The sequence below is a fragment of the Brachyistius frenatus genome, unplaced genomic scaffold (genome assembly GCF_029030835.1).
Source record: "Brachyistius frenatus isolate BFR_SWC_R1_liver_20210118 unplaced genomic scaffold, ASM2903083v1 Contig_184, whole genome shotgun sequence".
NCBI classification, from domain to species: domain Eukaryota; kingdom Metazoa; phylum Chordata; class Actinopteri; family Embiotocidae; genus Brachyistius; species Brachyistius frenatus.
This window is the reverse complement of record NW_027210783.1, coordinates 682,501-710,449: the sequence shown is the minus strand read 5'-3', so window position 1 is coordinate 710,449 and position 27,949 is coordinate 682,501. Positions and strand designations below refer to the sequence as shown.

The following is a 27,949-nucleotide window of genomic DNA, read 5'->3' as shown; positions in this document are numbered from 1 at the left end:
AGAAGGTTGAGATAAGGAACGAGAGACTGTCTGTGGAGATATAACAGTCGGTGTTGCTGTTAGTTTACTGCCTGTGCTTGGAGAGGCTAAAACATTCACCATGTTGCTCTCTGGGTTGCTGCTGCTGCTGGTCTGCGGTGCACAGGCTTCTCATTTTTATGGCACAGTGATGACCTACTACCCCCAGAGCATCAACGCAGATGGATCTGTCACGGTACGTACGGTTTCTTTCCACCCTACTTTATCTGACAGGACTTTGGTGAACACCTCTTCACTGTGAATCTACAGGTGGTCCTTCCCTATAAGCTGAACTTCCACACGTGCTTGTCTGCTGACACGTGGATTTGTAGCAACTGTGGGACCCAAAACTTGACTGGGTTACAACTGGTCGACCAGGAGAGCAGTGGAGATTGGTGTCAGAATGAGCAAATCATGACTCGTGTGGTTTCCAGTTTCCCTCCTTTCCAGCTTGTGTGAGTGCACCTCGACACCGTACAAAAGTTACGATGACAAAATCCAAAACCTCCTTCTCCCAAATTGAACAATAGCCTTTTGAGAAGAAAAACAAAAATCATGCTATCAACTTCAACAGACATCATGTTTGGGGGGTAAACCCAGTGACATCTAACTTTGTTATGAACGTCCATTGAAGGTTGGCGGGTGGTAACTGGATAAATAACATCAATAATGGCATCGTATCATGGAGAGCCGTGACTCTGGTGGAACTGAGGCACCGGTCCGACACCGGCAAACCCAACGCGTCACCCCAGACCACCATGCTGCCAGCTGTGAGGTAAGCCTCCATCTTGTCTGTGTTTTTTTTGTAGTGGAAAAAAAGGACTAGCACAAAGCGTTATGTTGTTTAAATACTGTAAAGAAGCGACGGATTCAGTCTGGAAAAGGGAAATCTGCTGAATTAGGTTCAAGTTCTTAGAAACGTACGCAAGGAATTTCTTCTGGTAAACACCTGGAGGCAGGTGACTGAAAGGAAAGGAATTCACGAGGTGGAAATTTGACTGGTATGCATAGTGTGAGGAGGCTGGGAGACTGATGGGAAAGCCCGAGGGCGTCCAACTGAAGGATGGAGGATGACAGGTCCGGAAAGCTCTTAAGAAAACGCATTTCTTGGAAGAGCCAAGGTGAGACCGAAAATCTGCACAAAATTAAAACAATTGCGACGTTCTTTCTCTCGCTTTCTAAGAGTTCCTTCAAACTGCCAGAGAGATTTCGACTTGTTGGCGTTTGACCCTGATGGAGACGAGGTTAAATGCAGATATGGAAACGATTCACTGTTCGAGTGTAACCCCTGCACACCGCCGTCCGTCCTCAGCCTCTCACCGGTACGTAACAACTGTTCAACTCAAGTCACATGAGGCAGGCAGAAAGTTGGTTGTCTAAATAATTAGCTGTGGAAATATAATTCAGATTGATATGTTTGGTACGAGAGAGTAAAGTTTGGTTTTCAACAAAATTGATGGGATTGTTCTGTGAAGATGACATCGTTACAGTTCTGTCATGGTTCTGTTTTAGATGTGGGTCACTTAGTAACCTTTGACCTAGTTCCTGGACAATAACTTAAACTAATCTCAAGATGAAAATGAGCTGGCTAACTCAAAAGCGATGCTGCTGTATGGGGTGATCAATTTATTTTTCCATTGCCAAGCTAACGTTACGGCTAGCTTGTGTTAGCAGGTACGGGACCTTGACTCCTGTTACGAAGCCCAGTGTGTCCAAAACACTTTAACACCTTGAATTAACAAAAGTCCTGATTCCGACACACTGTCTTGACACAGACTGAATCCACACACGGTGTAAGTGGGGTTTATATGTACAGTCTTGTATTTCATTACCTTACCAGATAAATATTTTGGTTATTTTTGACCAAATGTCCTTTTTTTGTGCTCCCCCAGTCCTGTACTCTGTCATTCAGCCCCACCGACAGCAGCAGTGAAGGTCCATACGCGGTGCAGCTGGTGATGGAGGACTTCCCCCGGCAGACCATCAGCCTGACTCAAACCAACGGTTTGCAGTAGGTGAAAACTACCAGCGACGCCATCAGCAAAATACCGCTCCAGTTTGTTGTGAGAGGTATTCGTCCATATTTTGATAGCTGCAATTTATAACTACAAAGAGCTGAGATTGAACCCGGCATTTGCAAGAAATGTACTCGTCTGAACCAAAGCGAACCATCTGATGGATCGACCAGTCAGTGTTTCAATCCTAAGAAAACGTCAGCATGGCTGACCTGGTTGCTTTCTGCCTCGTTGCAGTGGATCCGGCGGTGCCGTCCTGCACAGGAGGCCTCTACCTGCCCAAGTTCCTGCCTCCGACTCCGGCCAACAGAGCTCAGCTCTACACCGCTGTCAATCACAAGCTGGAAATCACCATCAATGCGGAGGCAACTAACTCCATGTAAGAGAAAAGAAAACACATTTAAAAGACTTTAAATGTTAAAATACCTTTTGGTTTATGTACTTAAGGACGGTCTCTTGTACTTACCCACATTAACAGGCAGACAGTTTTCATTTTGTTTTTCAACTAAGGAATCTGATCTCATCTGTTTGACTGGAGAGTGAAATATACAACCGATTCTTTAGCCTACTACTGACTTTCAAACCGACAGAGAAACAAATAGTTTTCAAGGCTAATATTGGTTTGACCACCAAAGCAACCCGTCCCAAAAACGTCCAAAGATTCCTACCAAGGAAACAAAATTAAAAAGAAAGGTGAGAGTGGCACACCAGCTGCTAAAACTAAGGGGATCACGCCGACATGGAAAACAACTTTGCTCCATTTGTAGGTGTTTTGGAAATGTAACTTGACAAGCCTTTTGTCTCTGTTTGTTAAAGGATCTCTACAGTGCTGTTCAGCGGACCGATCAACGTAGCCAAGAACACATCAGGATCCGGACGGTTCACTCTGACATGGACGCCGTCTGAGAGGGAAGATGGAGAAAGCCACCCCGTCTGTTTTGTCGTCCAAGCACTTCACAAGTCAGTATCTTGTCCTGTAGAAATACCTTCAACTTAAAGAAGTGACTTTTAGCACAAGCTTTAAGCCAGTAATACGTTACGGTATACAGATGATTAGCACAATCATCTTAGCTTAGCATGAAGATTAGAAAAAAGGGAACAAACAGAAAAGGTAGAAGACGCGCTTCCATCGCCTCTAAGGGCTCGTTAATTAGTGTTTTAAAAATCAAAGTGTCAAAAGGTCATCTTGTGGCTTCACATGAGATGTATCGTGTGTGTGTGGACGTGTGCGCTGCCTTGAAAAGGAAAAACTACCTTGTATATTCATGGAGCAACGGTGTCGATTTATTTTCCACAGTACAACCAAGTATCACTCTGAGCTTCGATGCGTCATTGTGAACGTCGGAATCGGTAAGTCGAGGCCTCCCTTGTTTTTCATACTTTGATTTCCAGTTCTTCTTTCCTGGATTGATAAGGTTCGCATGCAATTTGATTTTCTACAGTCACTTCGACAGATCTACCAATAAATATGACCGCTCCTCCGATAAATTCAACAGTGGCTCCAACAACTATCACCACACAAACAACCTCACCAACAACAAACCTCTCAAACACAAGTGAGTATAACAACGGGTGAATTTCTGAGGACATTTACGTAGTTTGGGGAAGCTAAGTGAGAACAAAGGCATTTGTACTTGTGTCGCGTTGGCACATCAATCGACTCAAATACAATTTGCACATTAAGGCCCGTGATGTGAGCTCAGTCGCAGCGCCTTCCTTGCCTGCATCGTAATGCTGATTCACTGTTGTTCCAGTTGTTGTAGGTCTGAGAATGAGGATCTCCACTTCTCTACCACTGACCGAGGAAACGAGCAATATCTTCTCACAAAAGGTAAGTCTCTTCTCATGTTTCCTGCACGCCAACAACAACAATCACAGTTTCGGCCAAATTGGTATCTCCCCGTGATGCACTGAAAGCTATTTCCTCAACTTCACATTGTTTGGTATCTTGGGTGTGGCGATGCCAAACCACTGGACAGGACATAGACAGGAATTAATCAACCCCAACAGGAACAAAATGTAAATACATCAGCAGCACTGAAAAAGATGCAAAACAACAGCTCGCTGGCATGTTTTTGCTAATTTAGACATTCAAATTTGAGGTCAAATGTCATCAATGAGACAAAAGGAGCCAACCTCCCAGTGGCACTCGGTGGTATTGCAGCTTAAGGCACTTTTGCATCGGCCTTATTTTTAAGAGAAGCTACGTCCACTCTTATGAACAGTCTTTGGTCTAAACATATACGTTTATATATATATATATAGACTATAGGGCTTTAGCCGGTCTCTAATTTTGTGTCATTGTTGTGTTTTGATCTCATATAATCTGAAACCTTTCACAAACATACACGACTTTACTTGTAACATACTTTAACCCGGGGTTGTTTTGCAATCGACGGGTCGGAGACCCCTGCTTTAGTCACTGTACAGGATTATTCATCTCAGGTGGGGATCATAAAATTATATTTGCAGAGAAATTTAATAAAATGTTCATTATGTCCAGTCGCAGTTTGTTAGGCTGGGCGCCAACATGAGCTCATGTTCTCTCGTGTTGATTTTGCCTTGCCTGCAATTTTCAGGTAAATTTACCTTCATCCTGTTGTGATTTGTGTTTAGGAAGTGCTCACAAAATTCCTTTTGTATTAGTGGCTGCAGGTCATGTGACGTGTTGAGGTCTTGAACAGACAGATCAGCTTTGTTGCTCAGTATTATTGTTAAGATGTTGAACTGATTGTATCTCAGCAAGTGCGTGTTTCCTCCTCCAGCTTAAAGAGGAACTGATGAATCGAGGGCTGCCGTCAAGCATGGAGGTTTTCGTCGGGAGCTTCGGCACGGTGGAAGTTACAACTCCTGCTGGTTGATCATGGAAACACAGCCGATGCATGAAGGGAGACATTTTTCCGAACTTTGCTTTCAGCCTCTTTTCTTTCTCTTTGAACATATTTGGAGTCCTAAACTTGGTGATCTGGAGGTTTTTCCTCCAGTTTTCATAACTCTTTTAGGTTTTTTTTTAACACTTAAATCTATAAAATCAAATCTCCAATGACATTATCTTCAATAAATTTCTGCAACAGCTCTCCGCTGTTTTTGCTGATGCATTTCATTTACACTGTAGACTTACATAATATTCAGAAAAATGACCTAAAACTTTGATGAAAACAAACTCCTGTAAAAAAGACAAAGGGGACGCGAGTCGTTTAAAAGACATCCGTTTTACTTGCAGTTGAACGAGTCAGAGCAGCTTATCAATAGGAATAATACACAGGTCACGGTTTCAAGATTGCAACATGTTATAAATAAAACATCAGTCGGTTGTAAACTTGTTCATCATGAAGTCACATGATATTAAAGTCGTTGGTTTTCTTTGCAGGGCATTAAACACATTTCTTTTCAGCCAACCAGCCAAACAGACGAAGAAGTTCAGGAGCCAAAAAGGGCAAAATATGAACTTCAGTCTGGAAGAGCTTTTAATATTGTTGAAGAAAATGCTTTTTGAATTGAAACCTGAGCTCCTCCAACTAAAACAAGTTAAAGAAGAGTATGTTAAAATTAGTATTTTTGGTTCATCATTTTAAATAAAATTCTAGTAATTATATGTATGTTTTTTCTGTTAAATTGTATCTTATAATATTTACAACTTTTGGTCAATTACAGGCCAACAAGCACAAAGACTTCATTTGTAAATGTCCATCTGAAATCAAAGTTGAATGATTAAGTGTTTGGCTGGTGGCGAACTTTTAATGTAAGACCTGCTTTGTTTGTACACATTCCTTCCCGCTGTCAAGTAAAAAACAGCTAGTGGGGTGCGCTTGTTTCGTTTCAGCCAACAAGAGTCACTTTTGTTGGGATGTTAACTGATGGAATCGGTGTTAAGGAGGCAACTGCACCAATGAGGATGAACCGAAACAAGCGCACCTCGATGATACAAAAGAAAAAACCCAACAGATCAACTGCATTTCTCAAGAGTCGATGAAGCAAAGCTAGCACCCTGATAGTTAACACACACACACGCGCACGCACGCACACACACACACACACACACACACACACACACACACACACACGCAGTTTGAAATGTTTTGAGGTGTTTCGACACGTGAGGTGCAGCTGGTTTCATTAACAAAAACAAAAACAAACTTTCTTTGGACCAAAAACGTAAAATTCAAGGTGAAACAAATAAAAACCTCGCGTACCTCATGGTTATAGCTCACAAAAACATTTCAAACCTCGTTTCGTATTACCCAGATTGAAAAAAAAAAAACACAACTCTGAGTTTCAGTAACTTTCCCTTTATGAGAATTTCACATCATGGATATAAAATATGAACCTTCATATGTACAGCGAGCAAAAAACCCAACCTGGGCGAGGATTAACTGTTACTGTCTGTTTGGAGAGACGCTACGAGAAACATTCAGGGATCAGTATTCATTTCAACGCCATCAATTCATTTATGTCCTGCAGTTATTATAAAAAATATACAAATAGCAATAAGGCAACTTCTAGCTTGGAGGTCGCTGGCTTCCAAAGCATTCACACTACGGACAAAATGATTAATAAAGCACCCAGAGGCCATTCATTTACCAAGAAATTTAAACTAACGCATGTAACAAAGGGATTTTCGGTGCTTGAAAAGAAAAAATGAAAAGCAGGATATGATGAGTGTAATGTCATGTTGTTGGTTTTTTTTTTAAATTTTTTTATTTTTTAAATCTGCATAAAAAACTCGATTGGACGAGTAACTTCCAGTTTATTCTATATTTATAGCAGCTGGTCCACCTGTTGCCAGTCAAAGCAGTAACTGAAACCAATGCAGAAATATCTAAAGAAAAAATCCTGTTCAAAAAGAAACTTCAAAAAATGTAGTCATTATGGTTTCAATCGCTAATTGAAGCCCTCTAAAATGTGGTATTTCTTCTCGTCTAACTCGATAGGAGGCAGAAGATAGAAGTTTACGTTTCCTAAAAAAATTTGAACTGTTGCTTGAATGCAAAACTTTTTTTTTTTTTTTATCATTTGTTGAAACTTGATTTTTGTTGTTAGTTCAGATCAGAAATTGCATAAAATCAGCAACATTCTGGTCAATACGGTCGAGTTCTATATTTCCATAACAAACAAAAAAAGGATCATTGCAAAAAGTCAAAACAAAGCAAATTTGATCGAAACGCTGTTAAATAGGAAGAACAACACACCATCAAAAATATTAACCAAGTTGTTCACAGTGTAAACGCAGCTTTACAAACCTTCAGACGCTGAATGTCTCATAACATCTCTCCAATATTCATGTTCATATTTTACCATTAAAGATGTTTGAAGTTAAATTGAAAGACTCTTTTATCAGTAAATATCTAAAAACATGTCTGAGTACAATAAAAAAGGCAGATCAGTCCATGTGGATGAAGTTAAAAATTCACTTTATACATCCTGACATCTGAGAGCTGTCGTGAATACTTTATCTAAATTCATATCATCTGATGAAGCACTTTTCATCATGTTCAGCCCAGGTCGGACTTATAGTTCACAATTACCGTATAAACAAACCTAAAAACAGGCCAAGGGGTGAAGCTGCCTTCAACATTTCAGTGTTTTACAGTTCAGCACAGTTCTTCAGTTCCTCTTCTACGATCTTTGTCTGACAGCTTCAGTCCCGTTTTAAAAAACGTGCGCGCTTGAATAATGTTTTGTTGAGTATTGTTGAAACTAAATCAAGGCTTCGCAACCTTTTTCTTGCTTTTGACTCTACTCATACTGTAGTTCAGCCATTTAGCCTACTTTAGATTCTTTTTTATTTTTTTTATTATAAACTCTTTATGTAAATATAGGAACACGAGGAACACTAATAGCTAGCACAGTTCTTGGTGGAGTTAACTCCGCGGAATAGTTGGAAACAATAAATCAATAAATAAGTTCTGAATCGTCCTTCACTGAGATGCAGCAGGATACTGACCGGTGTGCTGTCATCAAAGGGTTTCACCAAATACTCCCCGAGGTTAAAAATAGACTCTGAAGGGAGTAGAGAGTCAACCCTTGTTCTCCTTTTTGTTCTGTTGCTCCCTTGACCTCCCTTTGTTAACTCTTTTATTGCACCATTTGTGCTTGTGTGTCTGGTAGTCGTGTAAATCTGCACCAGTTCAGTTAGTAGCACGTCAAACTCGTTCGTACTTCAAAAACAACACAGAAATGAGGAAGAAGACAAAACAAAACAAAACACACACAAAAAAGAGAAAAGGAATCTTTTTGAGGAAAGTCGCCGTTAACCTGTTTGCTCTCGAACGGCGACGCTTCACATTAAACTCCTGATATGTCTTTTGTTTCTAGTGTTTGGGGGGTTGCAGTTCACAGGAAGCTCGGACGGTTTTAAAATTCAAGAAATACTTGAATTAATAGCGTTCCTGTCATGGTGTCATTTTTATCTTCAGCTCGAGAGCAAAAAATAAATATAAGGAATTAACCTTCATTGTATTTTTGGTGTTTGTATTCAGGTTTGTTTCACCTTAATATTACTCCAGTATAAAACTACGTGGCCAGAAGTATGTGGACGCTCGGCTTCGGTTTGGGGCCCGCTAGTCCGTAACGTTGAAGACTACAGTTTCCGTTCGACGTCGATCATTTGGGAAAACCGTTTCCTGTTTTCAACGGGACAAAACGAAGGTCAATAAAGGAAACGGTTCCCCCAGTTTGGTGTGGACGTATTCAGCTGGTCTGAACAGGTCTCTGACCTCGACACAACGACAACACAGACGACATCGAGCGGATCAGACGCTGTGCTGGCGGTGGTTTCCAAAGCGAAGGCGGGCGGCTTCAATAAGGCGCCTTGTTTGTTTGAGACGTGCTAATCGGATGCACGGCGTGAATCAGCTGAGCCGTCGGATGATGCAGCTGTCAAGAGAGCTTGAATTCTGCAAAAATATCACCTCAAACATCATCGCTTGGCTAAAGTTTGCTTTCAGGATGTGGTGTGACCCTCTTGTGCAGCAGCAACTGCAACTAAACCTTTCGAGTGGCTGTTAATCAGCTCTGCACATCGGACGGTCTGTGACTGGAATATAGAAACAAGGCCTTCATCAGCCTTTCAAAATAAGAGCTTTAGATGCTGTTTAATTCATGTTCATTCAACACATAGACCTGCTGGATGAAACCAACAAAGAGACGTCTCTGACAACTGGACGTGTGGAGGAAACTCATTCAGATCATAATTAGACCACATTTCCCTCCAATCCCGTCACTTCCTGTTTTTTCCGCTTGTTTCCGATTTCCTCCAGAGTTTTATTTGGTAAATGAGGAGTTACTTTTGTTAATAAAGCGAGTTTTGTTTGAAAAGACGTACTTTATGCCGTTGATACTTTCAGCACAGATTCTGCTGATGAGTTGTTTTTGCGGAATAAAACGCGAGAATTACAAAAATTTGGCAAACTGCTGCAAATATGGCCGAGTTTGCTTGAATTTGCGTTAATTATTGCGATCGCGAGATCCTTTGTTGTACTCGGGTTCCCCTTTGAATACTTTTAGGACTTGTGTGAAAATCTGATGATGTTTCAGGTCGTATCTACACAGAAATAAAATGGTTCACAAACTGTCAAGCACCAGTAAGGTGTACGTTCAGGTGTCCACATACTTTTGGCCATAAAGTGTACCGTCGTCGACATTAAAGCTTGACCTGTGGGTTCACTGAGCTCCACCACTGCAGGCGGGAAAATCTCCAAAATCTATATCAGCTTTAAAAAAAAAAAAAAAAAATTCCTTCATCAGAGCATCTCTGGCAAAATATTTAAAGCTTGACTTGACGGTGATTAAAAAAAACCACAAACAAAAGTTCACCCAAATGATGATGTCACAGTGTCCTGACACACCTGCAGCACATCTGTACGTCACCGCAGCAACACGAGAGGTTCAATCAGTGTCGCGACTCTTTTCAGGAAATAACAACACGTGCTTTCTCTTTCGTAAGAATCTCAGCCTTCATATCTGCAGCTATCTGGAGTCGGTATAATATAAATAAAATGTGTAAAGTCCCCAGAGGGTCAATTCTCCCCCTCGTATTAAAAGAATCAAAGACTGCTGATAGTGAAACAGCTGATCGGTTGTCAGAGCTCGTTCCTCAAGACAGGAAAGAGATCTTTCATGAGTCTGAGGTTGAACTTCTGTTTCGGTCCCGGCGGTGAAAGTCACACAGACTTCATTCATTTGTCTAAGACACACACACACACACTCGCACACACACACACACACACACACACACACACACACACACACACACACACACACACACACACACACACACACGAGGTCCCATCACAGTTAGGCAGAACAAAACCATTTTCTCACAAACCCCTCCCTCGCCGTCCGCCCGGCCACAGGTCAGACGTCGTAGTCGGGCAGGGCGGAGTAGGTGATGCCGCCGACTGACGGAGGACTGGAGTGGAGGGGGAGGAGCCAGCAGAAGACCGAACCTGACGAGAGAGAAAGGGGGGAAAAAACAACAACAACAAAAAACCCAGATATTTCAGCTTCCTGTTTTAGAAAAACTAAAAAAAAACAACCGGAAGGAGACGAAAAAACCCCGAACGCACCTCTCCCGAAGACCTCCCGCAGCAGAGCGAGCTTGGGCTTGCGGGTGTGCGGGAGGTGGTGGGGCGGCTGCGAGGAGGACGATGACGACGAAAAGTTTCTGTCCTTGATCATCAGCCGGTTCTTCATCTGCTCGATGGGAGTCTCGTCTGTGATGATGGAGACCAACTGGGAGCAGAGATCCAAAGATAAATGGGATTTTTCTCGCCTCCTTCTACGTTTCCCAGAACTCCTTTCAACAAATCCCGCCGCACACGCAGCAGAAATGCATCTCAAAAAGGCCTTTTTTTTTTTTTTAATGAAGGAATCTGATGTCATCACAAAGAAAACCACAGGAAGCAACTGAAAGCGTGCGCGTACCTGATCGTAGAAGATGACCATGACGAACACGCCGAACAGCACCGACTCCACCAGGAGGAGGATGTAATGAGTCCTGAGACCAGACGAAGAGAAAATAAGCAGCTGGCCGACCGAGCAGCTCAACAAGAGACCAAACTAACACGCTTCACGAAATGCGAACATGCTGACTCGACTGTTTTGGTCTCAAACTGCTCGTGTTTCCTTTTTCCGGAGGACTCACACTATCAGATGTTTGCTCGGCGTCTCTTCGTCTTCTTTCTCCGCGTCGACTTCCCTCTCGTTCCTGATCCGCCACACCCACGCCGACACCACCAGCACCATGGAGTACAGGCTGGCCATACCTGCACGGAGGCACGCCATCACACTCAGCTTCTCTTTCCTAGTTTTAGTGTCCAGAATCTAATCTGATCTTGTTCCAGCACTACCTGTATAAACCTGGAGTAGTTTTCTGGATGTACTCACCGGTGTAGAAGAGAAACTGGATGAAATATTTCTGGTTTAGTTCCCCGACACAGTTGTTGATCCTAAAAAAACACATGTTAGAAAATGGATGGAAACAGTAGAGGATGGATGGATGGATAGATGGATGGATGATTGATGGATGGATAATGGATGGATGATGGATGGATGGATGGATGGATGGATGGATGGATGGAGGATGGATGGATGGATGGATGGATGGATGGATGATGGATGATGATGGATAGATGGATGGGTGATTGATGGATGGATAATGGATGGATGATGGATAGATGGATGGATGGATGGATGGATGGATGGATGATGGATGGATGGATGATGGATGATTGATGGATGGATGATGGATGATTGATGGATGGATGATGGATGATTGATGGATGGATGATGGATGATGGATGGATGGATGATGGATGGATGATTGATGGATGGATGATATCCTCTCACCAGGGACAGTGGTGGTCCATGCGTCGGATGCACCTCTGGCAGACGCGGCAGTGATGCGCTCTGGGAGGTCGGTAGGTTTCACAGCGGCTGCACACCGTCCAGCCCTCGCAGCCCTGGAAACACAATTTACACAAATTACACTCCTGACTCACAAGTCCAACTTTTAATTCTGAGCTAAAACCAAACTCTGACAAACAGTCTGCATTGACAAAAAAAGGGTTTTAGACCGAAGAGAGCAACATGAAAGTATATTTACTCACTCGCTCGCTCATCCGTGACGACTGGGAGCGGAGGTCGGAGAAATCAATGGCCATGTCGGGAAGAGGCACCGTACCTGAACACACAAACACAATCATACCTGAACACACAAACACAATCATACCTGAACACACAAACACAATCATACCTGAACACACAAACACAATCATACCTGAACACACAAACACAACCATACCTGAACACACAAACACAACCATACCTGAACACACAAACACAATCATACCTGAACACACAAACACAATCATACCTGAACACACAAACACAACCATACCTGAACACACAAACACAATCATACCTGAACACACAAACACAACCATACCTGAACACACAAACACAATCATACCTGAACACACAAACACAATCATACCTGAACACACAAACACAATCATACCTGAACACACAAACACAATCATACCTGAACACAAACACAATCATACCTGAACACACAAACACAATCATACCTGAACACAAACACAACCATACCTGAACACACAAACACAATCATACCTGAACACACAAACACAATCATACCTGAACACAAACACAATCATACCTGAACACACAAACACAATCATACCTGAACACAAACACAATCATACCTGAACACACAAACACAATCATACCTGAACACAAACAAACACAACAAACACAATCATACCTGAACACAAACACAATCATACCTGAACACACAAACACAATCATACCTGAACACAAACAAATACAACCATACCTGAACACAATCATACCTGAACACACAAACACAATCATACCTGAACACACAAACACAATCATACCTGAACACAAACACAATCATACCTGAACACACAAACACAACCATACCTGAACACGCAAACACAACCATACCTGAACACGCAAACACAACCATACCTGAACACGCAAACACAACCATACCTGAACACGCAAACACAATCATACCTGAACACACAAACACAATCATACCTGAACACACAAACACAACCATACCTGAACACGCAAACACAACCATACCTGAACACGCAAACACAATCATACCTGAACACTCAAACACAATCATACCTGAACACGCAAACACAATCATACCTGAACACGCAAACACAACTATACCTGAACACGCAAACACAATCATACCTGAACACGCAAACACAACCATACCTGAACACACAAACACAATCGTACCTGAACACACAAACACAAACATACCTGAACACACAAACACAATCGTGCCTGAACACACAAACACAACCATACCTGAACACACAAACACAATCGTGCCTGAACACACAAACACAAACATACCTGAACACGCAAACACAATCATACCTGAACAAACACAATCATACCTGAACACGAACACAATCAAACACACAAACACAACCATACCTGAACACACAAACACAAACATACATCACCTGAACACGCAAACACAATCCTGAACACGCAAACCTGAACACACAAACACAACCATACCTGAACACACAAACACAATCGTGCCTGAACACACAAACACAACCATACCTGAACACACAAACACAATCGTGCCTGAACACACAAACACAAACATACCTGAACACACAAACACAATCATACCTGAACACGCAAACACAATCATACCTGAACACGCAAACACAATCATACCTGAACATAAAAACACACGAATCTGAAAGAAGTTTGCACGTACAGCTAACTATAACTATTTATTTTTTACCAGATATTTCATCTAGGTCAGATCTATGTTTTTTTTTTTTTTGGTGAAGAACATTTTCACAATCATTACTTTGTCCATCCTTTTTTAATCATTTTCTATTTTTAAGGAAAACAAAATTTTAATTTCTCTTTTTCTTCCATACATTTTCCAGGAATTTGAAAACTCGTCAAGAAGTTTCCAAGATTTCCTGTAAGAGCGTGAATTCTGGTTACGATGCATTTCAAGGAACATGGTCCTGGGATAACGAAGACAAACTTATCAAGCGGTTTACTGACCAGGATCTGAGAAGACAGCTTTGGAGTGGCAGGCCATCATCAGCAGCAGAATCAGGTTGAACACTGAGCCGTGAAGAGTACACCACACACTGTGGGAGAGACAGCGAAGGAGGCTGAATACTGTACACACAAAACAACTCCTTTACTGCCTGAAAAATACAATCTTAAATAGGTCGTTTTATTTCTTTAAATATCAGTTCATTTGCTTTATGAATATTTTGATCCATAAAATCTAATAACATGCTTTGCAGAGCTTCAAAAGTTAACAATGTCAACAACAACACAAAATATATTAAATAATATTTCTGTTATTCTATTAGATTGATTAACTTGCTGATTAATTTCTTGATCAGTCAGATAATTGTTTAGTTTGTAAAATGTCAGAAAAAAGTGAAAAATCTCCAGAAGCAAAAACAGAAAAGGGAAGGTTTGGGATTTTTGCAAGAAAAAACACAAATGATTATCAAAATATTTGCTGATTAAATTTGGTTTTAATTGTTTTACTGATCTAAAAATAATAGTTAAAAATTATAATGATGTCACTTGTATAAATAATAACACTTTTCTTTGGCTAACTAAGGAAATGGCAGCACATTACATCATAAAAGCTAATTTAGTAGATTGCAGAAGGCTTTCATATAGTTTTGTACATTCGCCGAATTAAAGGGCACATCTCGCTGATTTTAAAAACCATTGTGGTTCAGGTTTTAGAAATCAGGATCTTTCCTAGACACGAAGGGAAATATTAAATCACAAGAAACTTGAATGACTTCAGGAGACGAGTGAAACCTGCTGAAACGACCGAACATGACGGATTGTTTTGATGCGGACAAACGCCTCAAAGCGCGTAAACAACCTGGAAAACAACCTGTTGCCTGGCCTCACTCCAACACAAAACCCCTCACAAACACCCACCGAGACACATTTAAATACAAGCAGCTGGGAGGGAGAACAAAAAACGAGCTTTTGTTTCGGTTTCGCGGAGAAGAAGCTTGAAGATGCTGTTGGACCTGTCTGCTGTGAAATGAATGGAGGCAGCGCAGAGGAACGGACGCCATGTCGGTCTTTTAACGGTTTAAACGACACAAAAACACAAAGCTACCGACCTGTCCGAGTAGGCGGGGGTGAGGACATACTGTATGACCACGTAGTCCGCGTAAAACACGCTGAAATAAGTTAAAATCAGACAGATAACGCCGCAGGGGTCTCGCCTACAGCGAAGGAGCGCCATCTTTTGCAGGGCTCCGCCCCCTTGTCCCCCCCAGCTTCCGGGTGACGTCACGACAAAACCCGATGCTGCCTTCCAGGACCGTAGGGAAAGGTACATTCAATTTTAAAGGGCCAGGTAATTAAATTTAAGAGGTTTTTGTGTTTGTTTATTTAGCTTCAAGAATGAAAAAAATACATTTAAGAAATTCAACTACCGTTTTCTGGATAATCTATCCTCACTTTGTATCTCTCACTTAATATATTTATGTTTAAAGTACAGAGATAACATGTAGAAAATAAATCCCTTACAATCTAAAAAACCACAAAGAAAATTCAAAATAATATTTTAGACATGTTTCAAAAGTTCAGTTTCCTAAAATGGTCAACATAAATGCCATTTCTCGTTTTGCAGAACGCGAGAACAACGTGATATTGAAAATAACAAATATAGCCTACCTAACTTAAATTTTTAAATTTTTGTTAAGAACACAATGCAACGTATTTTAATATTTATTCTGATCTTATTTCCAGCAAAAGTTTTGAATAACCTTCAATTTCTTGGAAATTACTTTGGACAGATCAGCTTCACACCGGAGAAGCAGGAATTTAGTGTTTTTTGTAATTCACAAGCAAGATTAAAGTTTTTTCCTGCAAATTTTCAACACAAATGAAACCTCCTGATTCATATTTTCAATTAATCCTGTAATAGTTTGGTTTATAAAATGTCAGAAAATAGCAACAACAACAACAACAACAAAAATCCACAGAATATTTCTCCAGTAAAACATTATTTGCCAAATTCTCCCAAATCCACAAATATTACATTTATTATCATAAATATATCTACCTGGCAGTAGGAAATGGGGAATTTTGTTGAAACACTTTCAACAATATTGTGTAAAAAAACAACAGATAGACAGATAGATAGATAGATAGATAGATAGATAGATAGATAGATAGATAGATAGATAGATAGATAGATAGATAGACAGACAGACAGACAGACAGACAGACAGACAGACAGACAGACTGACTGACTGACTGACTGACTGACTGAGATAGATAGATAGATAGATAGATAGATAGATAGACAGAACAACCACCACCACCACCACCACCAGGGCAGCAGACATGTTCAGGCTGACTCCCCCAGACTCCGGAGCTCCTCCCCTGAAGTGGGAGGAACCAGCTCGTTGTCTGCTCGCCACTTTTTCCTCGCTGCAGACTCCCTCACGTCTGTGTGTTTGTCGTTTGGTCATTTGCAAAAACAAACCGCCTTTTCTCTCGGATATTATTATTATTTTTTAACTCTCCTCGAAGTTAAAATCTGTTTCTTTCTTTCCTTTTTTTTTTGTTGTTTTGTTTTTACTTTCTTTTGTCGGAGGAGGGGAGGGGAGGGGGGGAGAGAGAAGTTTTAGTTGAAGACGCTCGATAAAAGAAAGTCAAAGAAGTCACAAAAAACAACAACAACAACAACAACCAAGCGGACCAACCTGGAGGAGGAACAGGGCGTTCATACCCAGAAGTGACCATGGAGGTTCCCGGTATGCAGGTACGTCGGGGAAGGTGGACGCTTCTGGCTGCTTTTGCGTTTCGCTGCGGGTTTTTTTTTTTTTTTTTCTCGGCGTCTGTACGAAGCAAAACTGCTCATCAGCAGCGGAGGAGGCGTTGTGCAACCACAGGCCATTTCCTACCCGTTTAAAAGTCATTACCTGGTGTTAGCGTGACATAAAAAAACAAATAAACCAGGTAAAACGCTCCGGGACTCGGTATTCAAACGAGCCGTGTTCAGTGTCCATTTACATGTAAATTGCCTTTTTAACCACTGAAGGCTGGTTGTTGTTGTCCAACTCTGATTCATTCCTTCATGATATCCTCACGACATTAATGTAATAACTTCTGATGTGTCTTTAAACGTCCTGGTTTATTCACTTAATGGCCAGCGACGTAACGTTGTCCCCCCCCCCCCCCCCCCTCAAAATGAAGTTTAATAAATGTTTATTCAAATTTATCATCATGTTATTTAGTGACGTCAAATTTAGTTAGCAGTGAATTAGAGGCGTTTTTATTTTGTTGGTATCTCTTACTGAGTCCCATAAAATGTCTTCAAATGTGTTTCTAATCTCCAAATTCAGTTTCAGTGACTTTATGGCGTTTTTGTGTCTTTAAGCTCCTGTTTTATTCACTTTAATGGATTTTAATCCCTCCAGAAGGAAGTTTACTTTGACTTTAAGGTGTTTTTCTTTAAGTGTGGAGTTTTCATACTTTCTGGGGTTCACATCCCTTAAAATGTGGCCACGACGTTTACACAGTGATTTATATTTGACCTTCTGTGCTCCAAATTTAGCTTGCAGTGACTTTACTGTCTGTTTATGTCTCTGAAGTCCCATACAGTGTCCCTAAAGTCCCATACAGTGTCCCTAAAGTCCCATACAGTGTCCCTAAAATAGGGCTTAACTACTCTAAATGGAGTTTACAGTGACTTCATAGTGTCTATGTTTCCTCTGATGACTTAAATTGTGACCCAGCTTCTCCAAATTCAGTTTATGTTTGTTTGACTCTTGGTTTATACCTTTTGATATATCCCTATAATATACATATATTGACTTATTTTGTGAATGTAGTAGTCCATACAGTGTTAATTTAGCTTTTTTGCTGCTTAAATATCTTAAAACTTGTGACTTGTATGTTGACGAAGCTGCTCCATACTCACTCTATGATAATGAATAGTGTCTCCTATGATATTCCTGTCTTTACACATGTGCCTGTGGTACCCCATGTTGTCATTACGGTGTCCTCTGGGTAGTCTTTATGTGAAGTTTCCACTGTGACTCACCGTGTCTTGACCTTATTTATAGCTCTGTATCTTTTATTTCCTTAATGATACGGGTTATGGATGCAGTTCCGGGTGTGTCGTGGCCTCGCCGCTGTTACTAACCTGTTTTATGTGCGTGTTGCTCAGCAGCATGTCTTAACGTCTCTCATCGGACCTCCTGTAAATTCCCCACAGGTCATCCTACCTCGATTTAACTCTGGATTTATGCGATAGTATGCAAACTGGGATTACACCTGCAGTTGATTATTGAACGTAAATCAGAGGAAACGCTGTGTTTCTGCCTGTTTTTTGTTGTTATTGTTTTTTTTTATAGGCGTGTAATGGGAGTTATAAAGGTGTAAAATCTCTTGTTTGGCCGGCTTTCAGGTGTGTACCTGTGTGACTGGCTCGTTCTCGGCCTGCTCCGCTGGTCCCAGGCGGGCGGTGCCGGAGGTGACGTCAGCGGTTGAATCAACACACACCTGACACCCGACAGCTGCAGCACAGAGGCAGACAGAAATGTCTGCTGGGGCTGCCAGGAGGAGCCCAGTGTGTTGTTTAAGGCCGGGACGACTTGATTAATTGATTAGGTGACAGAAAATATGGAGCAGTTTTGACAGCTGCTCGACGGCTACTTTTTTTTTTTAAAGCAAAAATATCAGTTACGTTTGCTCCTAGTCACATTTTTTTGATTACCTCATGGATGTAGAATATAGAAGCAGCTTTATGACTTTGGCCTTTTGTAACTTAAAGTTGCTTTAATCAATATTTTTTTTAACACAGGTGATGAGAATCAACACTTGAATGTGCAGTTTCTGCCTTTAAGCTCATTGTTTTGGTCTTAAACTAAGTTTTCAGCAAAAACACTTTGAAAGAAATCCCAGTAAATGTTAACCACACAGCACCAAACCTCAAATAAAGTTAGCAGCAGAGGAGCCGAACAGAAACGAGAAGAAGAGTAAATGTTGTTCGTCGCCCTGTTGTCTGTAAAATGTGTCAACAGGCAGCTGTTTGCTAACAAGTTAGCCGTATCAAATTAAAAGGTGACAATACCTGTATGTCCACATGTTGTTTGCAGCCGGACGTCTGTTTGCCGTCGTTTTAACATCGCTCAGATCGTACAGAACTGGAAATATTCAGCAGTCACCTCGTCTTTTTAATGTCTTTTCATTCCTTCTGTTTATTTTGTTTTTCTTTGGGCATAAAAGAGAAAAAAGAGAAAGGAAAGAACATACAGAGACAGAAAAGGGTCCTACAGACCATCACATGTTCTTTGTACCTCTGAACCGTGTTTTTTTCTTCTGTTATCAGTGCACACTGTAATGAACTCTGTTCTGCAGAAAAAGCTTCTTCCAGCCTGAATGATATCAGGCAGCTGACGGGTGTTTGTGGCTTCTTGACTCATGACTTCACATCCCTTTGTTTTTGTTTTTTTGAAGAAGAATCATTACATAATGCAGTACAATAAGCTGGATGTCATTTGAAAACTGTGCCATCATGACACAAGTTTCTCAGCTGACTCCATATTTATGATATTTTTGTTTTTGCAAGTCGGTTGCAAATAATAAGTCGATTGTTTGTCTGTAAGATTCGCTGCCTCGGAGCAACACGTCGTTGCGTCGGCTCTTTCAGGGTTTCCCAAAGCACATTACTGAAATACAGACTTTAGTATAGTAAAACATTTGGGCTCAACTATTAATTATTGCAATTATGGACTTGTTTGCTGATTATTTTCTTGAGTAATGATTTTTTTTAACTGACAGACAGCCCAAAAGTCTAAACGTCTTTTCAATACGGAAAACCCCCCAAAAATAAGCCAATATTCAAACTTTTGTAATCTTTTTACTTCATAAATGACCCAAATATCAAAAACGTTGCACGTGAACGCTCTCTTTAATTCTACTAATGGTCTCACTTCTACACATTGACCTTCAGAGATAAACACCTGCACGGCAACATCCCACAAAGTAAAGAAACTATTCAGCTCTATTAATAATAAATAGAGCTTCATTGGAGTCTGAGTCAGCTGATGTAATGTGGTGTGATGATATCTTTACGGTTCAAGTGATTGACAATGTGCTTCATGGGTTATAGGGAACACTTTTCACATAGGAAGACATTTTATTGACTTTTATCAAAGGATTGTTAGTTTGACTTTTGGTGAGTCGGGTTTCAGCGGAGATTTTTAATTTGTTGTGGTGTAACCTGACTGCACCACAGGCCTGTCAATCAAACAGACACGCCCCCAAAACACGGCTTGGGTGGACCTCCAGAAAAATACGAAGAAGGAGCGACTTTAGCAACACCGAGATAACTTCTGGAAGAATTGTTTTGACTTCATGAGAGAAGTTAAATAGGAGTCTCTGGAGTTAGAGATTTTTGGAGCCGACCTCTAGTGGCCCTCGGTGGTATTGCAGCTTAACGCACTTCATTTTTCAGACCCGGAAGCTAAGAACACTTTTATGTACAGTCTTATTTTTTCAACACTGGCAGGCGGAGACGAACAAAACACATTGATGATATCAGCTTTATTTAGAGCTTTACTTTATCTCAATATTTATTAAAAGCAGAAGTGTCGACCTGAAAGGGAGATCTTCAACACAGCACAGGAAAAGGAGCTGAAACTGCTTTATGCTGAGGTCTTTTATTTCCTCTGGACGCTGAATCCCTTCAGGATCTGGACTTGACGTTTTGACCCCTCTCGATAAAGAAAAACAGAACTTCCTGTTTAACTGCAGCAGAGCATCAGCTCCAAACTTTCCCGCGCTCTCGTGTCCAAAACTTCCTGAATTAATTTAAACCCGACTCTGAATGTACGAGCGCAGGTTGTTGTCGACGCGGCAGACGTAGCAGGGAAGCCAGGCGGAGGCGTGTCCGCGGAGATATCCCCGATCAAACAGCCGGGGAGTGTCCGCTTCTTCTTCTGCTTTTTGTAATTCCTCCGCTGCACCTTTTCAGCGTCGTTCACGGGCTCCAGACTGAAACCTGAAAGGCACTCGTGTGTCACGGGGTGAGAAGCTGCCTGAAAGGATTGATGATGGCGGCTGAGTCACTTTTTCTGCAGTCTGATTCACAGCAGAACATTTTTTTATGCTTCTCTGTTGAAGCTTTTCGGTTTGTTTACTTTCACGTTTTCCGACATCAGAACGTGTAAACAGGAACAACGTGACGAGTTTCAGAAAAGTCTGAATTTGAGATCAGGCAGATTTATGAGTCATCGCAATCGTCAGCATCGTGATGAAAACAGATGTTTTGATTGGATCGTAATAAGTTGTGGAAAGTTTCTCATGTGAGGTGACTCCACATCGACGACATGTTTTCTGAGCCGACTTTGAATCGAAACAGGAAACGTTAAAGAGTCGGTGAGACTTTCACATGATGCGGCTCCCCAGAGGTCATTACTGAGAATGCTGTGTTTGTACTTCCTCCTCTGAGCAGCTGTGACCTTTGACCTCTTACTGACAAAAACACACACACATAGAGCCTTTTTTTCTTGTTGGGATATTTGGACACTACTTGTTAGTAAAAACATGGACCTCTCACGCTCGGTTACAGAGTTTCCACCGACCGGTCCAAGTCTTCCCGGCAGCTTAATGTTTTGCGTGTTCGACGGACCCGACGAGAGTTCACTGACCTTTTTAAAACCCAACTATGGCTCTCTCTCTCTCTCTCTCTTTTTTCTCTCTTTCTTTCTGCGTTGCTTTCACCTGAATCTGCTTCTTATCAGTATCAAACCTCCAGCTGTAAAAAGAAAAAAAAAGGAAAACCCACTGCTCCTGTTTAAGAGTCAAGACGCAGAACATAAAGATACTGAAGTCGGCTTTGTTGGTTCGGCAGAGAAAAATCTTCAAGATGATCTTTTTGATCTGGAGGTGAAGGTGGACCTGGAGGTGAAGGTGGACCTGGAGGTGAAGGTGGACCTCCTGTTCTGTTAAAACTGAGACATTTCCACAAATCAGGATGCTGATGAACAAACTTATTTGTGTAATGACCTGAATTCTCAGTCGTGTTGTTCAGAACCTCCCAGACAACTTTTCACACCTTTTGCAGCTAAATTTTGTTGCATCCAAAAAATGTCACTCACCTGTTGGAGAAGCAATGATATTTGTTTTTGTTTGCCAGCTCCCATACACATTGTTATTTTTTTTTCTCAGAATAGATTGCTGCTCAGCCAAATGTGTCTGCACAAAATTCAGAAAGTCTACTTTGCTTGAAGGACTGCGTCATTTTCTTTTCTTTTTAAATGTGGATCATGATGTACTTGAACAAATACATTCACAGTTTGACAGATTTCTAGTCTGCAGTCTGAAGCGCTCGTTGTTTTATAGTATTTATTCTCAAATCTGGAGATCTTTTATTTGTTCTCGCTTCAGAAAGTATGAAAACAACTTCAGTTTTCACACTTTCCTTTGTTGTAGATTCTAAATTGATTCAATTGTCAGTTTCCTTGATGCGTTTTAAGCAGAAACGCGTTTGTGAAAAATGGAAGATTATAAAGATGTGAGTGCCGGCGTTTTGTCCGTTTTGAGGAACAAATGCCAAACATTTGCTGGTTCCTGCTTCTGAAATATTAGTTACAGATTTGTTTTTCCTCCTTGTTGATAAGCTCATACAGTAGATTGAATAACTCCGGGTTTAGGACTGCTAGTCGTGCAGTTTGAAGCTCTACGAATGTTTTCTTGACGACTTCAGCAGATAAATTGTTGGGCAACACGTTGTTCAGGTTGATGGATGTTCAGTGCTCGTTGAAGCCGGGAGACCGACAGGAACGTCATTATCAGAACGAACAACACGATCTGAACAAAACAGTTTGATGTTAACTGTTTACACGCAGCATCTTTTTATATCTGGGTTTGTTTGCATTCGTGTAATTCTTTCTTGCGGGCTCGGCGCTGATAAGCTCAAATACAAATTCCCAGACTGCCAGTATAACCTCAGCTGCAGTCACACATGAACTGAAATCTTTTCTGGACTCTGAACGATAGCAGTTTTTACAGTTTCTGTAACTCAGCTTTTACAGGAATAGAGAATTGATGTACTGAGTAAAAAGCTGCTCAGTAATGATTTGAGAAATGGTTGAATATTTAACTTCCCTCTCTCTTGCAGCTGTTGTTCTTTCACCACACCGAGACAGAAATGTCCAAACATGTCCACTCAGCTTCACACCTTGTTGAAAGTGAACTTTATTTTCTATTTGTGGTATTTTATAGTGTAAAACCCAAAACTTGGACCTTTTTCAGTCAGTTGATTCTAATGGAAAACTGCACCTCGATATCTTCACAGCAAAAGTGTAGAAACACTCCACTGTTGTTCATAAATTACGTCTTGATGCGTTTGGTTCAGAAAGTCCCTGTTTGATGGAAATCATTGCCGTAGTTGAGGATGAATTTACAGCAACTGTTGGTTCGGTTTTCAGTTCAGCAGCAGAAACAAACAGAAAAACCACCAAGTAACATTAAAAAAGAACATTTAGAAAAACAAACCAACATTAGGCTGATGTATTAAGAAGGTCAGAGTATCAAACTTCTACATTTGTATTATCAAATGACTGAGCATTGAGTATCAAAGGTTATCTAATGTTAATGGGTAGCATTTCTTTTTAATAATCAACAGGCTTGAAGTTAAAATGTAAACCGGGACCACATTCTAATTTCATATATGACAAATAAATGCTGGTAGGATGGAATAAAGAGATACTGTTCGTTGGTCGGGTCCTTTGGGGAAACCCCGTCTCTGGTTATCATATTATTACATCATAACCGATATCTGAACAGCTGTTTCAGCTCTTCCTTATTTGCCCAAGGTGAATTATAAAAAAGGCGATAATGTTTTCTCTGGCTGACACACATACGAAAGAAATTGCCCGTGACGTGACGTTAGTCAAATGCTTTGTAACTAAGTGTGTAGCTTAATTTATGCTTTTACGAGCTATTTATTTTGTTTCAGTTTGATATTTTAACAGTTTTATGGTTGAATTTGTTTTGTTTTAGTGCCACAACGAACAATCTGTCATTTCCAATTATCTGGTGTTCTTTTTTTTTTCTGACTTTTTTAAATGTAAAAAAATAGAGAAAACAGTACAGTTACGTATTCCCACTACACAACATGGCCTCTTTACTGGAGCACAAACAATCACTCTGCAGCTAGTTTAATAACCGAGTCATTGTTTTGTGTCCTCTGGATCCCGTGTTTCCAAGAGAGGATTCATATGTTTGATATTCCTGTAAATGAAACAGAACTGAGATAGTGAAAAAGAGATTCTAGTGTCCAAAAGCCATTTATATTCACTTTACAATGATATAAAACAGCCAATATTCAACCCTGGAAAACAGATCATATTTGTATTGTTTTGCTTGATAAATGATTAATTGTTGAAGCATTATTTCTGATAAACGAGGACAGTGGATATCTAAAAGCAGGTCGAGGTCATTTCCACCCACAAAGGTGCTTTAAATAACTCTACCTCTGCTCCGGTTGAAGTTGGGTGCAGCCGTGCTGGAAACGACACTAAAACACGCTTATGGCAACGATAACGAAGTACAGCATGTCGTCCTGTAATCAACGCTTATAAAACGGCTTATCAGGAGACGAAGGGTGACGTAACCCGAAGGGACGCTCGGTCCTGGGAGCATCACCTGAAACTGAGAGCCGATGGAGTTTAACTTTGAATGTTTGTTTTAGTTTGAATTGACTCATCAGTTTATCATATTCTCATAATTCCTGTTTATTTCATCCTTCGTGTTTTCTTTCGATTAGACGAGTTACAATTGTTTAAACTGATTCTTGTAAAAAAAATAAAAAAAACCCAAAAAAATCACAGTTTTTGAGAAGATATTTTGTGGGATTCATGGTTTCCCTGAATCTCTCCAGCAGAGGCTGAGAGTGCAACGCCAGCACGACCTCGAGAGATCCAGTAGTCGCTTCAACAGGAAACACACCAGGTTGAAATAAACCGGCATTGTCCTTCATCTTCATCAGCCCACCGGTGAAGTCGAGGATAAATCTGCACTGGATAGATTTTTCTTGAAATGTTTTTTCTTTAGTTACACATAAGTCGTGGTTATTTGAATATATCGTGTGCAGTTTCATAGGCGAGCTTCTTATATTGTCGTATTGTGCATCTCTGTAGTCGCCGTCTGCACCAAAGCTAAAAGTATCATTCGACGGTAACCGCTGTATTTGCTAACAGGGTGTGGCAACTTTGTGGGTAATCTCTCTCTCTCTCTCTCTGTGTGTGTGTGTGTGTGTGTGTGTGTGTGTGTGTGTGTGTGTGTGTGTGTGTGTGTGTGTGTGTTCTTTTTTTAGTTCAGAGGAAAGTCTACCAGCATCATACACTTCTGCAGAAGTGTTTATTAAATGTTCTTTGAAGCAATTTAGAGAGTCTGAGGACAAAATGTGTGTGTGTGTGTTTCATACTGTGTGTGTGTGTGTGTGTTGTGTGTGTGTTTCATACTGTTTGTGTGTGTGTTTCATACTGTGTGTGTGTGTGTGTGTGTGTGTGTGTGTGTGTGTGTGTGTGTGTGTGTGTGTTGCATAACAAGTGCTTTTTTTAGGCCATGATGGCAGCACTTAAAACACTGAAACACTGGATTGAAAACAATGAGCAGAAACTTCCATGAGGTTTATAAAGTGGTTTCATTAGAGATGAAATAAATACATCAGGATTTGACTTGAGAACGCGTCACTACGCCCCTTTAAATGGCAACAAACGAGCATTTAGACAAACTGAGTTTCAAATTTTGTTTGAAATATTCTTGGTAAGAACTATCACCTGCACCCACAATCAATTTGAGTCGAGCATCGTTTGCAGGAAGTTAGTCATGCTGTCAATAAGTTCCAAAATGGAGGATTTGTGAGTGACGAGACGTCTAAGAGCTGTCCAAGTTCAACCAGCAAGGATCTGATGGCGGAAAGTTTGTAGAAAGAAAACCAGAAGAAGAATTATCACCTGACTGCATTGAGGCTAGTTTTGTTCTCACAGTTGAAGGTGAACTTGTGTTTGCTGATGCAATCATGAAGTTTAGATGCCAACTTAAAGAAATGAGGCATGAAAGGACGATTATTCGGAGCGCGCCAGCTGCCAGGAGGAAGTCAAAGTTTGACCCAATTCCCAACGAGCGCCCGTCGGCGCTGTGAAAACGGTGCCGGCTGAAACGAGGAGGAAAGTTTCCCCACAGCTGCTGCAGAGCTGCTTGGTTCGCTGCCCGGACGTGTCCAGCTCGTCTGCACGCTGAACCATTGAGACTCCGATCTTTAGTGAAGCCGCTGTTGGGTGTCCAAACACTCTTTACAGAATATTCTGCTCTGCGAGGTTGTTTGTGAGTTTGATTTCTGTGCAATCTGCTGTGAATATTCATGATTTTTTTTTGTATATATATATATATATATATATATATATATTCGGGTGACTCTGGTTTGACCACGATACCAAAACTTCCACTTTTCGGGAGTTGGGTCTCCTCAGAGGAAGAAGCCCGTTCTGTCATCCTGCAGACCTTTTTTATTTTCCCGGTTTGAACTTTAAGACCAAGCGTAGCATACAAATTCTCAATTTGTCATCAACAAGATGTCCCCGTGATGTTTATTTTGAAGCCGCAGCTTTGATACGCCGGCTTAATTTGAACATGAAACGGTATTTTGTTCATCTAAAGGCAGAAACTGTAAAACATCTGTGTGAAATTCACATTTATGAACTCTTCAAAGTGACGTACGTTCTCGTTAAAGTTCTTTCTTTAACGGACACAGCAGTCGTGTTTGGGAAACAAATGTAATCCCACAGAGATAAGTGTGTGTGTGTGTGTGTGTATGTGTGTGTGTGTGTGTGTGTGTGTGTGTGTGTGTGTGTGTGTGTGTGTGTGTGTGTGTATATGTGTGTGTGTGGTCAGGCAGCTGTGTGTTCAGTTCCTGTTATCTTTAACTGTCATGCTTGTTTCCTTCTGCGTTTTATGTCTCTGATAGTTTTGAGGCTCTGTGGTGACAACATGGACGTCGTGTTGCGAAGCGTTTTGTGTGAAGAAATAACTTTCTGGAAATGTGATGAAAACTTTTATAGGTTTTCTTCCATCGGGTTTGATTTATCTTATTTTGCTCGCTGCAGGGTGGATTCCTGAAATCTATAAAACTAGAGAAAAGGATTGGTGAAGAAACAATATTTTTTATAATAAAGTTGTCATTTAGTGGTTATATGGAAAAAAAAAATCCCTCATAATCAGACGGACTGAAAATGTTTCATGTATGTTGTGTAGCTGGATGGATAGAAATATATATTTATATGCGTTTTAAACTTCTTGTGTTGCATGTAGCTAGCATGAAATAAAAGCAAAATTTTCGTCCTAACGTTGCATTTCGATCTCAACCTTTAATATCAAACGTTGAAAAAACATGAAATCGTTTGTCTTTTTCTTTGTCTTTTTGTGTTTGGTATTACTATTATTGTTTGTTATGTTTGTAATTGTTTAATTTTGAGGAAAATGAGATCAAATAAAAAAAAAGGAAGATCCATTCATTCATTCATGAGAAGATTCCCAACGTCACGTCATCATAAATACACACTATCTCACAGTGGTAATAAAGATATCATCCAGTGGTTATATATGGATTCATCTCTCAGTTGCAGTTTTATGTTCAGTTTTGTGTGATTTATAAGGATGTGAATATAAAGAACTATTAACACCGGTTTTCCTCTTCGTCCTCTCAGAGTTCTCAGATCGATCCGGAGGAGCTGTTCACCAAACTCGATCGCATCGGAAAAGGATCTTTTGGAGAGGTGGTTTCATTTTTCCAC

At 40.7% G+C, this 27,949-nt stretch overlaps 3 protein-coding genes across 5 annotated transcripts in view; 2 read left to right on the top strand and 1 right to left on the bottom strand.

The window, feature by feature from the left end:
• The first annotated feature begins 10 nt into the window (after nucleotides 1-10).
• On the top strand, nucleotides 11-5,109 carry LOC138632413 (uncharacterized). Of its 2 annotated transcripts, none has more exons than XM_069717959.1 (11): nucleotides 11-214; nucleotides 289-473; nucleotides 653-793; nucleotides 1,202-1,340; nucleotides 1,911-2,088; nucleotides 2,271-2,412; nucleotides 2,850-2,993; nucleotides 3,331-3,383; nucleotides 3,488-3,589; nucleotides 3,788-3,864; nucleotides 4,799-5,109. In XM_069717959.1, exons 1-5 carry the CDS (start codon nucleotides 101-103, stop codon nucleotides 2,031-2,033), a joined length of 702 nt encoding a protein of 233 aa, XP_069574060.1. In that variant the 5' UTR covers nucleotides 11-100; the 3' UTR covers nucleotides 2,034-2,088; nucleotides 2,271-2,412; nucleotides 2,850-2,993; nucleotides 3,331-3,383; nucleotides 3,488-3,589; nucleotides 3,788-3,864; nucleotides 4,799-5,109. The 2 variants fall into 2 exon arrangements, with proteins under 2 accessions (XP_069574060.1, XP_069574059.1); XM_069717958.1 differs by having other exon boundaries at nucleotides 3,476-3,589.
• A 5,195-nt stretch (nucleotides 5,110-10,304) lies between these two features.
• On the bottom strand, nucleotides 10,305-15,372 carry LOC138632448 (palmitoyltransferase ZDHHC3). The gene is made up of 9 exons (XM_069718020.1): nucleotides 15,248-15,372; nucleotides 14,142-14,230; nucleotides 12,143-12,216; nucleotides 11,883-11,995; nucleotides 11,421-11,482; nucleotides 11,179-11,299; nucleotides 10,959-11,031; nucleotides 10,601-10,766; nucleotides 10,305-10,480 (listed from the first exon to the last, which is right to left on the bottom strand). The coding sequence occupies exons 1-9, from the start codon at nucleotides 15,370-15,372 to the stop codon at nucleotides 10,389-10,391; spliced, it is 915 nt and encodes a 304-aa protein (XP_069574121.1). The 3' UTR covers nucleotides 10,305-10,388.
• A 1,180-nt stretch (nucleotides 15,373-16,552) lies between these two features.
• Nucleotides 16,553-27,949, top strand: part of stk26 (serine/threonine protein kinase 26) — a 19,793-nt gene continuing 8,396 nt past the window's right edge. For both annotated transcript variants that reach the window (XM_069717956.1, XM_069717955.1), the window contains exons 1-2: nucleotides 16,553-16,902; nucleotides 27,863-27,931. In XM_069717956.1, the coding sequence (XP_069574057.1) occupies nucleotides 16,882-16,902; nucleotides 27,863-27,931 (90 nt within the window). In that variant the 5' untranslated portion in view covers nucleotides 16,553-16,881. The remainder of the gene's footprint in view (nucleotides 16,903-27,862; nucleotides 27,932-27,949) is intronic.

Coding starts and splice junctions, on each gene's coding strand:
- LOC138632413 (XM_069717959.1), top strand. CDS start 101: ATGTTGCTCTCTGGGTTGCTGCTGCTGCTGGTCTGCGGTGCACAGGCT. Junction 215..288: donor ACGCAGATGGATCTGTCACG/GTACGTACGGTT, acceptor GTGAATCTACAG/GTGGTCCTTCCCTATAAGCT. Junction 1,341..1,910: donor CCGTCCTCAGCCTCTCACCG/GTACGTAACAAC, acceptor GTGCTCCCCCAG/TCCTGTACTCTGTCATTCAG.
- LOC138632448 (XM_069718020.1), bottom strand. CDS start 15,372: ATGGCGCTCCTTCGCTGTAGGCGAGACCCCTGCGGCGTTATCTGTCTG. Junction 14,231..15,247: donor ACCCCCGCCTACTCGGACAG/GTCGGTAGCTTT, acceptor TCTCTCCCACAG/TGTGTGGTGTACTCTTCACG. Junction 10,767..10,958: donor TGGTCATCTTCTACGATCAG/GTACGCGCACGC, acceptor CTCTGCTCCCAG/TTGGTCTCCATCATCACAGA.